At 47.5% G+C, this 16,412-nt stretch overlaps 1 protein-coding gene across 3 annotated transcripts in view; it reads right to left on the bottom strand.

Annotated features, from left to right (window-relative positions):
* Window positions 1–16,412, bottom strand: part of SHISA6 (shisa family member 6) — a 243,063-nt gene that overhangs the window by 211,081 nt on the left and 15,570 nt on the right. For all 3 annotated transcript variants that reach the window (XM_059997065.1, XM_059997066.1, XM_059997067.1), the window contains exon 2: window positions 9,044–9,204. In XM_059997065.1, the coding sequence (XP_059853048.1) occupies window positions 9,044–9,204 (161 nt within the window). The remainder of the gene's footprint in view (window positions 1–9,043; window positions 9,205–16,412) is intronic.

Genomic DNA, 16,412 nt, shown 5'->3' with positions numbered 1-16,412 from the left:
GCTCAGCTGTCAAGGAGAGAAGCAGCAGGCGGGAGGGTGTGAAACGGAAAGAGGGCTCCCCGCCTGCATTAAGGTGGGGGGAGCACACTGACACCTAGAGGAACTGAGCTGGTAGAGATGGGGGGCGGGGGGGTCGTGGATCAAGGGAGCAGGTCGTCTGAGGACCAGAAGTAAACGGGATCTGAGACACAGTGGAAGGAGGACATGCCATCAGCAGACGTAACCTGGGGGTGTCCACACCCAGGGAGACATTTAGGACCCTGAGTCTGTCATTATGGGGGTGCTGGCCACCCCTCCTAGCAATGCATCACTTGTAATACAGGAAGCACGCTTTCTACATCATCACCTGGGTGGCAGATAAAACCACCAAGAAGGTCAAGCTGAGGACCCTGGTCTCCGCCAGGACTTGGTAATTCATCAACCCTCTTTAGGACCACTGACTCCCCCACGGCATCCTGGTGAGGGATGTGTCCCTATTCACATGTCACATGGAAGCAGAGGTCCCCTGGAAGGTGCCTGTGGCTTGCAGAGAGAAATGAAGAACTGGGGTTGACACACTACAGCCACGGGCCCAATCCGGCCCACCGTCTATTACTGTGAACAGCGTTTTATGGGAACACAGCGGTGCCCACTCTTTTACGTATCACTGTGGCACAATCGAGAACTTGCAACGGAGATCTTACGGCCGCAGAGTCTAAAACATTTACAATCTGGCCCTTTTCAGAAAAAGTTCGCCAAGCCCTGCTGAAGAGCCCTGGACTAAGGTCTATCCGCTTGTCCGAGCTCAGGTGGGATGCGGGCCTTGGAATGTCTGATTCTGAAACTCACAGGCTACTGCTGCTGCATCTTGCCTTCTTTATCAGGAGGGTGTCTTCTTGTGGAAGAAGAAATTCGACAAAGTTCTCTCATTAACCCACCTTGATATTAGCAATGCTAACTGGTTATCTATCCTGCTTCTCAACAGAGCCCACGTCCACTACTCGGCAACCAAGGTTGTCTTATTAAACCAGACATCAGATCAGTATAGACAACATCCACACTCTACCCTGGCCTCCAAAACCCTGCGCGACTGGCCTGTGTCCACCCCTCTGTTCTCATCACACATCTGCCACTCTACCTGTGTCTGCTTTCTGTTCCTTGAACAGGCCAGGTTTGCTCATGCCTCAGGGCCTTTGTGCGTGCTGGTCCCTCTGCCTAGAATGTTCTTCCTCCAGCTCTCTCCAAGGCTGGCTCCTCCTCGTCAGCTGGGTACCAGCTCAAATGCCCCCTCCTAGGACCAGACTATCAGAAGTGCCCAGGGCAGGGGGTGGCGGAGGTATGGAGTGGGAGGTTGGGGTTAGCAGATGCAAACTATCATATATAGGATGGATAAACCACAAGGTCCTACTGTAGAGCACAGGGAACTCGATTCCATATCCTGGGATAAACCATAATGGAAAAGAAGATGAAAAAGAATGTACGTATGTGTATAACTGAAGCACTTTGCTGGACAGCAGAAGTCATCACAGCACTGGAAATCAACTGTACTTCAATCAAATAAAACCTGTTTTAAAAAGTGCCTTCCTCTCCCAGCCTTCCTCTGACACATCAGCTGTCCGCTTGTGTCCTGAGCATTTCGCACCCTCTGAAGTTATGTACTTGTTTACTTTATGTCTCCTCCGTTACAATGTAAGCTCCCCAAATGGTGAGGATTTTTGCTCAAGACTGAAACTTGAACTCAAGGAGACGCTCCACACCCTTAGCAGTTAAACCAGCCCTGACCCAAGTCGACGGGATGCAAAGCACAGCTGTGACCCACAGAGGTAATTTCACACTCCTTAGTCGTCACGTTAAAAAAAAAAAAATGAAAAGAAACAGATGAAATTAATTTAATAATAGATGCTATTTAACCTGATAAATCCAAAACATTATCACTTCAAATGTAATCAATATAAAAAATGATAGAGCTATTTTACATTCTTTTTTTCACACCAACTCTGAAATCTTGTGAGGCTCTGAGACACATTTCAAGCACTCAACAGCCACACGTGGCCTGGTGCCCGACAGAGGAGAGAGTGCAGTCTTAAAACAGTGTTTTCCTCTGTCAAATGCTGCCTGATCACTTTGCATTAACACCCACTTAATCCCCACAGCAGCCCTAGGAGGGAAACACAATTATTAACCCCATTTTACAGACAGGCAAATAAAGGCAGAGTCTGGATTCAAACCAGACAGTCTGGTTCCACACTCTCTGCTTTTATCCACCGTCGAAATTGCCTTTCATTCTTGGCTGAAGCCATGGATGAATCCAGTAAAAGAAGAGGCCCCACAGCATACAGCCTGAAGCCCAGGCTTGGGTTCTAATCCTCCCCCTACCGATGACTACAGATGCGACCTTGGGCAAGTTCTCCTATCCCCCTGTCCTCAATCTTCCCATCTGTAAAATGGGAGTAACAACGATAGCACTTCACAGAGCTGTGCTGATCCAACGATGCAACGGTAACACACATACAACGTTGGTAACACACATACAATGGTACTTCATATTAACTATATTATAAGCACCAATCAGTGTTACTCTGTTATCAGGCATTAGTGATGGCTCTTCTCTCCTACCAGCCTGGACTCAGTGAACTTCCTGGGTTTTCTGGACCCTGCAAGGAGGTGATAGTAATAGCGACTGCCCCACATGGTTGCTGTGGTCAGCTTTCCATCCACCCTACATCATCCCCGGGCAGAGATCTGCTGGGACCAATGGCTGCAGGAACAGGGCATGGGGTAGAGGGAAGGGAGGTGATGTAACACCTGGGCAGAGAATAAGGAGACTCCACTTGGAAAAGGCCAACAGCAGTCCACGGGGACAGTGTCCAAACAACAGGTACAGTTTGGGGAAGGTGACGGAGGATGGCCAAGGGAGATGGAGAAGAGGCAGCTGAGGACAGAGAGGATGGTCATGGTGATGATGGAGATGAAGACGGCTACCGAGCCCGGGCTCAGAGCCAAGCCGGGGCCGAGACTTAAAACACGGGGGCCCTTCCATCCAACTTTCTCAATGGCCCCGTGAGGAAGGTGCTAGCCATTCTCATGTCCCAGAGCCAAGAGTCACACCCAGGTCTGTTGAGCTGCACACACCACATTCCATCTCCAACACTGGAGCCCGGGTGTGGAGGCCTGGCCCGACCACCTCCCACCTGGGTGACCTCCGTGTGCCTCAGCTTCCTCCGAGGCCAAGGGCAGGCTCGGTCAGCTGATCTCACCATCCCCTTAGAGCTCTGAAGTCTCATGGGGCAATCAGCTCAGCCTCTTCTAGGATAAGACAGTCCTGTTCCCCTGGGGATGACTGAGCAAAGAAAAGTCCCATTGCCCATTAGGGGCTGAGGTTGACCAGAAGTTTCCCAGAGTTCAGGTACATGGTCCAGGCTGTCGGGCTTTACCTGCAGCCTTAAACCTGTTCCTGGGAAGATGAACTCAGAGCTACCTGTGCTTCTAAGACCTCTGTAAAGAAGACTTTCTTGGCAGAGTGAACAGAATGGGCAGGGCCCCCGGGTGTCAGCCTCTCTTGAGCCCAGCCAGGGAAGCAAAGCTCCCAGCCTCTGGCCACACTGAGCCTTGGAGTCCTGGATTGGCCCCAGATGGGAGGAGAGAAGCCGTGGGGCTTGGGGAGAAGCATGGGCACTGGAAACCAGGGCCTCCCAGCTCAGCTCTCCACTGGATGACCAGCCCACGAGGCTGTCAACGTGACCAACTCCTTGCTAATTTTGCAGACAGGGCAGCAGAGGGGCACACAACCTTGATGAGAGCTCTGTAGCACTCAGGTAGGTAACGGACACCTACAGGCTGGCTCCTACGTCCATCCAAGTGAAGGACCATCTTGTCATTCCCTGCAAATAGTCACTGAGCAATAACGCTGATCTTCCAGGCAATGTTCTTGAATCTGAGATGCCACAGCGAATAAAAAGACAAAACCCTTGCCTACGTGGAGCTTACGTTCTGGTAGGGACAGAGACAATAAACCAGTGAACTTACCAATATATGATGTTAGATGGCGTAGGGGCTCGGAAGAAAATAAAGCAGGGGACAGGAACAGATGAGGAGGTTAGGAAAGGTGGTACCACCTGAGCATCAACTTTCACAGCACAAATATCTGGTGCTGGAAAGTTTCCGGCCACAAAACAGGGGGGGAAATACCCCGAGGCGAGAACACGCGCGGCGTGAGGAGGGTCTGGCGTCTGGATCCCAGAGAGAAAGGCAGAAGGTAATAGGAGCTGAGCTCAACAGAGCAACAAGGGGCCGGGCCACGCAGCGCTGTGACTGAGAGCCCCTCCGTCTACTGTCCAGCCTTCATTCTTGGTCTCCGCGAAGCTTGGAATCGTGCCCCTCGGCTCCCTCGGTCCGCTGTTAACGCACGCGGCTTTGACAGCGGGCAGATGACTGACGGCCCGGGTACCCAACTCACAGTGGTGTGTAGCTGAGGCACAAGTACTTACTTCCTCCAGCAGACGCCACTCTTGATCATGGGAAGTTGGATATCAAGGCTCTGGAAACTTAATACACGAAGTCATTGCTACAGCAAGGGATGGGTACACCACTCTCCCCCCAGCTGCCCCAAGACAGGCTCTTTAGGAGAGAGTCAGGCCAGGTGGACACGCGAGGTCCCCACTCCTTCCCATCTATGAAGCCCACCGCGAGCCTCTGAGATCCTGGGCTCAGGGGACCTGCAACTGCAGACGTGATACGTTTCCTGATGCCTGGCTCTGCTTGGCCTGCTGATCAATTCTGATAGTCGGCACTTGGTATCCACCAGATTGGTCCTAGAACTGCCACGGATACCAAATTCCACAGGTGCGCAAGTCTTACAGCTAGCCCTCTGCATCTGCAGATTCCACTTCCGAGGATTCAACCAACTGCAGACGGCAAACACAGTAAAGGATCCAGGGTGGTTGAATCCGTGGATGGGGGGCCAACCATATGTCTGCTTGCGCCTGCTTCTGCCCAGGTGTCCCCATTCATAGTTGCAGACTGACCCCATCCCTCTCTCAGATGAGCCCAGGCCCTCTGCTCCATCCTGCCCACCTGCCATGGAGAGGACTTAACCCTGCAGCCCAGTAAGAAGGACCAGCCAAGCTCTATCTTGATGTGAACTCGAGTCTTGATGTGAACTCAAACTCCACAGTCCCCGAGGATGTTTGCCTTATTTGATCATCTCCCTCTAGCTCTGGTTCTCAGTTTGCTGAACAATGGAACCGTGTGGGAAGTTTTTGAAACATGCTAATGCCTAGGTTCTAGCCCAGACCAATTAAATCAGAATCTTTGGGACATTAGTACTAATGTCCCAAGAATCTTTGGGACGTTAGCATTCGTATTCTCAGAATATCCTACATCATTCCAATGCGCAGTCAGGGCTGATGCTCGCTGTGCTAAAGGGATCTTCTTCAACTTTAATGTGTGTACAGATCACCTAAAGATCTTGTTAAAAGGCAGATTCTGAATCAACAGGTCTGGGGAAGGGCCCAAGAGTCTGCATTTCTAACCAGCTCTCATGGCATGCAGTCACTACTGGTCCATAGACCACACTTTGAGTAGTGAGGGTCTAGAGGCAGCCAGATTTGCGGGATGGGAGATGGAAATGGGCTTCACTGATTTTCTGGGTCCAAAGTAAATGTCCAGTATTGAAGCTCCTTTTAAAGTTGGAAAGGGATTTCTGAAAGAGTTAGGTTAGGGTCAAGGGCTCTTATAGAAGGAAAGAGGAATTTTCTGCTAATGTGGAAACGGGAGATCCTATACCTAAGAAATGCTACAGGATCCGCTGTGTATTGTAAATAAAGTACCTAACAGACTACCCAGCACGTAGTGGGTACCCCATACTCATGGTACCATTGTTTTTATTAAGACAGGACCCTCACTCCATTCCCTAAACCAAACAAAAAATATATAGTTTTGTTTGTTTGGTTGGTTTCGGTTTGGTATGCTTTTGACTTGCAGGAGCTCCGTAAAGCCCTACAGGCCCTTCCATCCTCAGAGGATGTGCCGCAGGCAGGGGCCAAGCACAGAAGGCTTGGGGCCGGGGGCTTTCATCCCAGACACGACCTCATGGACCCTGCCTGGTCTAAGGATATCAGTGCCTTTATTTCTCTCATTAATTTGATTTGCTTGCCGTGAGTAGGGCAAAACTCCATAGCCCGGCCATGGCTAAAATTGAGGTTTGTTACATTAAGGACCTATTTTAAGTGCTCTCCTTGGTTTAACTTATTAAACAACTCCACACAGCAGGTACTTTTAGTCTCAAGGGCAGATGAGGAAACTTAGAAAGACAAAGAAACTTGTCCAGGTCACATACATAGCATGTGATGGGCTCAGAAAACAAACTGAGACGCAAATGTCAGAGCCCATGTTTTTCAGGGCTTCTCAAATTTCACTTGCTATGTGATCTCATGAACATGCAGGTTCTCCTTCATCGGGTGAGATGGAGCCTGAGATTCTGCATTTCTCACAAACGGCTGATGTGGCTGGTCCTTGGACAGTATTTTGAGTAGCAAAACTACTCATACGCTATGATGCCTCCTGGGATTTCTGTCCTCAAGATCCCTCTACAAGACTCTTGCCACCATCCTCCTATGATCGGTGATCTGTGGATTTGACCAGTGGCAAAAATCACAGTAAATCACCACTTTGAACACCTATACAAAGTTCTGTTTAGACATCTGCTCAAAATGCAGTCTTCTGTGGCGAAGGATCAGCTATTCGGAAAAGCAGCTGTGTCCATTACAAGCTGTAGATGTTGCAGATAGTTATGAAATTGCTTTTAAATATAAGCATCACCACTGAGAATGCTTTCTGGGCCAGGGAACAATTCCCATCTCTAAAAGCCAAGTAAAGAGTTCCAATTTGAGAAATACATAGGAGGGATTTCTCAAAACATAGGAGTGAATCATTTAACTTTAAGCTTCTCTTCTCAGATTAACAGAGGAGAGGATGTATATAGGAACCAGAAGAAATGACAAATCTTCCCTCCCTGTGAAAGGCATTTAAGGGCAAATCTAGACCATCCACTTAATCAGTCTGGACTCAGTGGCTGGGAACTAGCTGGTTTGTGAATAAGACAGAGAAAATTGGAAGAGAGAGGGATGAAGGTAAGCTCCCAGGGGTACTTTGGGTACCAGAGTGACCTGAAGTTCCAGAATCACAGACAACATTCTGGAGGAGCCTGACTTCAAAACATTAGTTAGAATGGCACTTTTCTGCAATTTCCACAGCCCAGTGATTCCCAAACTCTGCTCCATATTAAAATCATCTCCTGCTCAGGCCACGCCCCCACATCAATTAAACTATGATCTCTGGGGGTGGGGCCCAGGTAGCCTTAATTTTTAAAGCTCCCCAGGTGATTCCAATGTGCAGCCGAGTTTGAGAACTACTGGCAAAACCTTTCAGTGTCTTCCTTCATAAAATTAAGGAATCCATCTGGACGAGTGGTTCTTTATTCTGTCTTGCATGTTAGAATCACTTTCAAGTGATTTTTTAAAATGCTGCTGCCAGCAGCATCCCTAGAAATTCTGGTTAATTTGTGAGGCCCAGGCACCAGCATCATCAGCATTTTTAAGAGCTTCCCCAGGTGATTCTACTATGCAGCGAGGGAGACAACTACTGGTGTCAGGGTTTTTGCCCACTTCTTCTATTGCTTACATTTTAAACATCTATGATATTCAGGCTAAAAATGCATCTTAGACTTTTTGAAAAGGTGGACCTCTCATCCTTACTTTTAAGTCAGGGATTTTTAACTTCAGAAGGGTCTATGAATCCCCTTAAATTCTATGCAAAATGTTGGATGGATATATATATTCATATGTATATATTTGGGGGAGGCGAATGTCCTTAACTTTTATCAGAGTCTCAAATGACTTAACTCTTATTACCTTAAAGGCAAGTATGTGATTTCTGATTTAATAAATTTAAGAAAATTAAAGAATGAATGGAAAACCAATTTGGTTTCAACAGCACATCTGCTAGTTTGAATTTGGGACACTTCTATTGCCACCTAGTGGCTGCATATCTTTATTGCAGGTTTAGTTCAGACCATATAGCCCATCCTTTGAAAAGCTATAGGGTGACAGATGTGAAGATTTCAAATCCAAGTATCAAAGCAGAAGCTGTGTCTGAGACTGGAGTCAGAAGTAGACTAGTAATGCTCACAGTAAGAGATGAGCTCCCCACCTGCACTTATAAGGAGACCATCCACCCAGATACTTTGGATTCATGTCCCAAACTGGATTAGGACACTAGGGTTTCTAGACCTGACCGTTGTTACCTACATGCCTCAGTTTGACTGCCAGTTTGCTTTCTTACCAACCGTATGTGCTTGGGAAAATTACTGAGCTCTTCTGTTCCACATATAAAAAGAAGATAATACAAGCACTTGTAAGATTGCTGTGAAAAATAAGTAAGACAATACACGTAAAATGTTCAGCATAACCCTTGGCACAGCACAAGATCCCAATAAATCTGAGGTTATATTATTTATCATTATTTCCTTGCTTTGTTTATTGTTCCATATGGGTTACAGTAAAGACCAAATAAAAGAGCAAAAGGTATATTACTATCACATGGCAACTCATCATATATCCAGAGAATCCACCGAGCACAGAAAAGAGTAACCCTACAACACAGACATAATCCTTACTCTCAGGAAGTCCCTTTGAGATTCCGACAGTTCATCCGTCTCTACGTCTGAGTGCAGCCACTTCTTGTCAGATATCTACCTTCCCACCATGTGAGCAAGAAGGTGACCATACTCCACCACCAAGGCTACTGCAAGCTCCTTTCAGGGAAGAGGATTACGCAGACATTCACTAAATCACAGATGCCCTAAACCAACAGCTCTGCTCCAGCCTGGACACTCACCGGCGGCAGTCTCCCACGCCACTCTCTCTGCAGGGGAACAGTCCCCAGACTCTTCCACAAGCCACCTGCCCAGGGCTCCAGGACCGGCTCCTGCCCAGCTGAAGCAGAAACACCACCGAAACTTCTCACCAGCCTCAGCAAAGATGCAAGGTGATCAGCTCTCACTTACCTGGAGTCTGCTTGGCCGTGCGCACGGGAGTGTAGTGGTTTTTCGAGGATGATCTGACCGGCGTGTTCTCTTTGGGAGAGCTATCGATAGCCGAGATAGTTTCTCTTTCACAGTGTGCTATGGGGATTGGTCCCTGTTGTCTTAAGATGTCAGCCAGAGCCCTGAAAGAGGAGGAGACCACACAGTGAGATCCACCGAGTTGGTGAGTGCAACCACAAAGGAAGCTGGGCTACTATCATCGGCCCTTTGATGGGCGGAGACCCAGTATTCAGTTACAGTCACAGCATCATCTGGTGCTGGTCTCAGCGGGGATACAGGGGAGAGGCTGCCATGCCTGGGGGTACAGGCACTAAAAGGCTGTGATTAAGGTTTCCTTCTTTCATTCATTTCCCACCAATCAACTCTGAGCCCTTTCAAAATGCTGGCTCCCCAAATAAGCCCGTATGCCACGCAGATACGACAGCAACTGGCCCGTGGAATGCCACTTCAGTGAAGGGCAGCCACCACTGGCCTCAAGTTCAGCGGCAGGTGACTAATATCAGGGGGACCAACTTCCCCATGGAAAGACACACACCAAGGAGCATGTACTCTACACGGGTGACCCAAATAAGTACAAAACAGAGCTCCCCTTGTCGAAGAAAGGTGTGATTTAGCTGCAAAGACACGACATACAGATAAAATGATAAATATCAGAACACACGGACAGTGCAGACAGTGAATGCAGCTGAAGCTTAGAGGAAGAAGCAATCAGAGACACAGGAAGGAAAGAGAGATGCACAGAGATGCTGCTGTAGCTGGAGAGGTCCATGCCCTCTGCAAGGGAGCCACGTACCCCGAGAGCAGCTTCTATTCACCCAACGCCTCTCTTCAACAGCCAAACATATGTTTACTGAGGACTCAGCATGCATTAGTCACAGCAGAGACAGAGGTAAAGAGAACACAATTCCTACCCTCTAGGGGCTCAGCATTTAGGGGAAATCGCTCCCCGACGTGGTTTGGAACAGGACTCCCTCTGGGTGGGACAGGTGATACCACTGTCAGTGGGAAACAGACATGCAAGTATGTTCTGAGGAGCCACAAGGGACCACCATCGGACATTGTCATTTCAGGGCCAGGCACCCCATTCTGAGTGCACGAGCCAGGAGGAACTCTTCCATCTACCTGGGTCCCTGAGGGGTGGGCGAGGCACCACGCCCCAGGCCTCTCCCGGCCATCCCGGCCCACCTGAGACCTGGCTACACAAGCCCACTTTGAGGCTTCAGTCCCCTGGAATTCCAGCTCCCCACACCCTGCCTCCGTCGAAAAGTAACCACCAACCGCAGCAGTTTAAAACGTGTCTGGGAGTGGAGAGCTTCCTTTCATTACGCCGCCCCTGACATGCTGAACCTTCCTGGGAGAGGACCATCAAACTGGTAATCTTATCATTTAGTAGCATTTATATAGCAATTTCAGATTTTCCAAATGCTTTCCTCGCACTGGCTTTCTTTTTTCTCAGGCTCTAAGGGAAAAAGCAGACACACGCCACCACCCCATTCACTTCTGTGGACCAAGAAGTGAGGGAGGGGAAGACAGAACCTCACTAGTTTGGTAAAGGAAGTCCAGGCAGACCTGGGGCCTGGAATAAGAAAAAACATTGCCCTACCAAATCAAGAGATTTGGGTTCTAATCCCAGCTCTGCCCAGCTCTGCCAATGATGAGTCGTAAATCTTTGGGCAGATTTGTTAACCTCTGAAGTAGAAATTTAATCTTTTTATCCCCCATCAGCAAAACAAAGGGTTTAAACTAACATGACCTCTAAGATCCCTTTTAATTCCAAAATGTGATCAATATTTTATATACTTTTTAACCACACATCCACGCACATTACCTTGATTCCTTCACCCTTCTGTTTATCAAAGGCACTTTCCTACCATCTTTCTATGGTAAGGAAACAGTGACTTAAAAGTTATAACAGAGGGCTCCCCTGGTGGCACAGTGGGTAAGAATCCGCCTGCTGACGCAGGGTACACGGGTTCGAGCCCTGGTTCGGGAAGATCCCACATGCCGCAGAACAACGAAGCCCGTGCGCCACAACTACTGAGCCTGAGCTCTAGAGCACGCAAGCCACAACTACTGAAGCCCACGCACCTAGAGCCCATGCTCTGCAACAAGAGAATCCACTGCAGTGAGAAGCCCGTGCACCACAACAAAGACCCAATGCAGCCAAAAATAAAAATTAAAAAAAAAAGTTATAACAGAAATACAGACCAATGGAATCAAATTGAAGAGTCCAAAAATAAACCCATACGTCTACGTTCAACTGATTTTTAGCAAGGGTGTCGTGATCATGGGGAAAGAAGTTCCTTCAACAAATGGATATCCACATGCAAAAGAATAAGTTGGATTCTCAAAATGGATCATAGACCTAAATATTTAGAGCTAAAACTATAAACTCTTAGAAAAAAATTGAGAAGTAAATCTTTGTGACCTCGGATTTGGCAATGGTTTCTTAGATATGACGCCAAAAGCACAAGGAAAGAAAGAAAAAAACAGGTAAACTAGGCTTCATCAAGACTAAAAACGTTTCTGCATCAGAGCAGCTTGAAGAAAATGAAAGACACCCACAGAATGGGAGAAAATATTTGCAAATCATATTTCTGCTAAGAGATTTGCATCCAGAATATATAAAGAACTCTTAAAATTCAACAATAAAAACCAAACAACCCAATTTTAAAACGGACAAAATATAATCAGACATTTCTCCAGAAAAGGTACACATGAAAAGTAGCTCAACATCATTAGTCATCAGGAAAATACAAAACGAAAACACAATGAGATAACCCTTTACATCCACCAGGATAGCTATAACCAAAAAGAAAATACCAAATGTTGGCAAGGATGTGGAGAAATTGGAGCCTTTATAAACTACTGGTGGGAAGGTGAAACAGTGCAGACCCTTTGGTAAACAGTCTGGCAGTTCCTCAAAATACTAAACAGAGTTACCATATGGCCTAGCAATTAAAATACTCCTAGGTATATGCCCAACAGAAATGAAAACATATGCCTACACAAAACTTGTATATGAAAGTTCATAGCAGCACTATCTTTTTTTTACAGAGGCCCATTCAAGTTGGTTTGTGCATATTTTATTTTACTTATTATAATACATCAATGAAATGTTTTATTTCTATTTTTTATTTTATTTTTTGCGCACACTGCATGGCTTGCAGGATCCTAGGTCGCCGACCACGGGTTGAACCCGGAGCCCGAGCAGTGAGAGTGCTGAGTCCTAACCACTGGACTGCCAGGGAATTCTCCATGGAAGTAACCCAAATGTCCATCAACTGAAGAATGGATCAACAAAATGTAGCGTATTCACACAATGTGTTATTATTTAACCTTAAAAGAGCAATGATGTTCTGATATGTGCTACAACATGAACGGACCTTGAAAACGTGCTAAGTGAAAGAATCCAGTCATGAAAGACCACATGTTATGATTCTGTGTATATAAAATATGCAGATTAGGCAGATCCACAGCAACAGAAAGTAGACTGGTGGTTACCAGGGGCTGGGGGAGGGGCAAATGAAGAAGGAGTGCTAATAGGTACAGGTTTTCTCTTGGGGATGATGAAAATGTTCTAAAACCAGCTAGCGGTGATAGTTGGACAACTCTGTGAATGTATAAAAATCACTGAATTGGACGATTGAAAATGTAAGGATGAATTTTATGGGAGGTGAATCACAGCCCGATAAAGCTGCTATTACACAAAGAAAGCTTATATTCTTTTTCTTGCCTCTCACGTTCTTACAAAGACCTCTCAGGTATCTACGAAAGAAAACGGAGTCATGTGGTTAAGACCATACTTTTGGAAGGTCAGTACTAAATCTACATCAACGACAATGATTTTGCCCCTCAGGGGACAGTTGGCAATGGCTGGAGACATTTTTGGTTGTCACACAACTGGGGAGGAAGTGCTATTGGCAAACTGGTGGGTAGAGGCCAGGAGTGCTGCTAGACATCCTACAATGCACAGGACAGCCCCCTACAGCAAAGAATTATCCCACCCAAAACGCCGACAGTGGCGAGGCTGAGAAACTCAGATCTGCGTCTACACAGCACTACGTGAAGGGGGTCTTTGATTAATGCTCAGTGCAACCTAGTTCCAGAGATGTGTACCAAGGTCGGACACTAGGCTGGGCTCTGGCACAACTAGGGCCGGAGACCCTGAGATGAACATTTGAAGTCAGGGGATCTTGGGTGTCTGGGCCATCAGTGTATCCCCGGGTCTTGGCACATTGCTCAGCCATTATTCAAAGAGAGAAAGGATGGCCAACAAACACGTGAAAAGATGCTCAACGTCACTAATTATTAGAGAAATGCAATTCAAAACTACAATGAGGTATGACCTCACACTGGTCAGAATGGCCAGGATCAAAAAATCCACAAACGATAAATGCTGGAGAGGGCGTGGAGAAAAGGGAACCCTCTTGCACTGTTGGTGGGAATGTAAATTGGTGCAGCCACTATGGAGAACAGTATGGAGGTTCCTTAAAAAACTAAAAATAGAACTACCATATGATCCAGCAATCCCACTCCTGAGCATATACCCTGAGAAAAATATAATTCAGAAAGACACATGCACCCCAATGTTCACTGCAGGACTATTTCCAATAGCCAGGACATGGAAGCAACCTAAATGTCCATCAACAGAGGAATGGATAAAGAAGATGTGGTATATATATACAATGGACTATTACTCAGCCATAGAAAGGAATGAAATTGGATCATTTGTAGGGATGCGGATGGACCTAGAGACTGCCATACACAGTGAAGTTAAGTCAGAAAGAGAAAAGCAAATATCATATATTAACACATATATGTGGAATCTAGAAAAATGGTATAGATGATCTTATTTGCAGAGCAGAAATAGAGACACAGACGTGGAGATCAAACGTATGGATACCAAGGGGGAAGTGGTGGTGGGAAGAATTGGGAGACCGGGATTGACACATATACACTACTGATGCTATGAGTGAAATGAGATAACTAATGAGAACCTCTGTATAGCACAGGGAACTCTTATGCTCTGTGGTGACCTAAATGGGAAGGAGAAGAGGGGATATATGTACACGTATAGCTGATTCACTTTGCCGTACAGAAGAAACTAACACAACATTGTAAATCAACTATACTTCAATAAAAATTAATTTAAAAGAAAGAAAAAAACAAAGAGAGAAAGGAGTGAAGATTTCCATCCTTGCAGGGCTTTCGTCCCTTTTGTCCATATGGACAGTGTAAATGGCAAACCCACAGCAGATTCGCTCCAGGCTTATTGGCCAAGGAGGACCCAGCAGAGAAGAGATTTTCAAACTGAGATCAGCACTCCCGGGGCGGGGGGGGGGGGGGGTGGGGGGAGGGGGGCGCTGGGAGAAGGGGACTCTCAGGGCCCATCTCCTGAGAAGCCCTGCAGGCTGCAGGCCCTGAGAGATGAGATGTAAGGGGGAAGACACCTCTTTGGAGACCATCAGGCTCCCCAGAGCATCTCTGCTTGCCTCTGGCTTGCTGCTGGTGAATGAGTTTTAACTGGGTTACAGCCAAGCTGTCTCCTCCTAAAGGTAATAACTTGCGTGGTACCCTCTCCAAGTGCCCTGTTGGCAGGGCTGAGCTGGGCTGCACAGCCAAACGGGATGGATGTGCTGAAGAGTCAGGCTAGCTGGGGGCAGGGACCCTGCCCTGTGTGGTCCCAACGAGGAGGACAGTAGCCAGGGATGTGATCCTGACCGCCTGAGCACCGTCCTCCGAGAGCCCCCTTTTCCCAGTGCCCTCCGGCAGCCAGAAAGGTGGGCCTCGTTCCTAGATGGTGCTGGGTCCCCCTCTTTCAGCTCACACACCCTTCCCTCAGCTCTTCAGCTCCGTGACCTCCCCTTCTCACCCCCATTCCTCTCCACCTTCCATCCCCTTCTCTCCAGGGTGCTGGATAGGTATTATTCTAATTCTGAAGTGTGCGATCCCAATCTCACCTAATTAATTTGGAGACGCCGGAGGAAATGGGTTAAGGCCTGAGCTACTTTCTCACCGTAGGAAAGAAAATTGGTCATTGAGGAAATGGGAAGCAGATTTTGTGAGAGAGTGGCTGCCGCTCTCAGGGTCAAAGAAAGGGACAGAGACCCCTTTGGGGTCGGAAGTGGGGGGAGAGAGAGGGACAGACAGTGACAACGAGAGAAAGGGAGCGACAGAGGGACAGAGGTGGAGACAGAAGGAGAGGGAAAGGAAACAAAGGGAGGGAAGAGAGTGACAGAAAGGGAGCCAAACAGATGGGAAGGGTGTCAGAGACTCAGAGCCAGAGAGAGGCCGAGGGAGAGGTGCAGAGATGACAGAGTAGAGAAGGATAACAGACAATGAGAAAGAGTCGGGGGGCGGGGAGACAGAGGGTCACAGATAGACAGGCAGACAGAGCCAGAGAGAAAATGGGACACAGAGAAACTCAGAGAAAGAATGAGATTCAGAAGGTGAGAGATAGGGAGATGGGATGAGAGAGAGACCTTCCCAGGGAAAGAGCATCTGGGGCTGAGAGACAGAGACGGGCCAGTGAGGAGTGAGGCTGGTTCCCAGCCAAGGGCAGCCCCGTGCCCCGTGCCCACTACAGAGGTCTAATTTAAGACCCTGAAGAATCTGGTTCTTTGTCCTGCTCATCCCAATCCCCCAATCTCCCCCTCCCCCAGAGCCACTTTGCTGCAATATCTGGATATAGGAAACAAAGGAATGCTTTTTGCCTGAATTATCTACCTAATTGCCTTGGTTCGCTGCACATGGACTCCTTGGCTTTCGTGGGTGTGTGGCGAGCAGGGGAGAGTTAATTAATTGGGCAGCAAATCTGAACAGGGGAAACAGTCATTCTGATCACTCAAGCCAGGAAATTTCTGCGTTCTTCAGGACTCGTTGCTTGTATATTAACCATCTGCAAAACTGAGATCCCATCTTACATATGGATAGCACTGAACACGTTCTAAGGGCTTTACCTGCCTTGTCCGGCGTGGCGGCCATGCTAAACCTGGGACCTTTGCAGCTACGGTTACCCCAATTTTAAACACTTAACTGAGGCTCAGACTAATTCTAGGATGAGAACGTGATGGAACCGAAATTTCAACCCAGGGCTTCTGGCTGGAGCCCTGATGTCCCTCTGCTCAGTGGGACTGCCTTTTATATACATCTCACTTTCCTAGGGACTGTCAGCTTGAATGAGTCCTCCCAGTCTCTCCAGCTGGGTCTGCTAATTTAGCAAATGCCAGTTAATATTAGGGTGTGGAGAAACAATTAGTCAATGAGTGGTTCAGGTCAAGACCAATTACTTATTCACTTAACACCTTGGTTAATGTTGTCAGTGGTC

The sequence above is a fragment of the Delphinus delphis genome, chromosome 19, assembly GCF_949987515.2.
Source record: "Delphinus delphis chromosome 19, mDelDel1.2, whole genome shotgun sequence".
NCBI lineage: Eukaryota > Metazoa > Chordata > Mammalia > Artiodactyla > Delphinidae > Delphinus > Delphinus delphis.
Note: the sequence above shows the minus strand (reverse complement) of the source record. Positions and strands in the feature narration are given on the sequence as shown.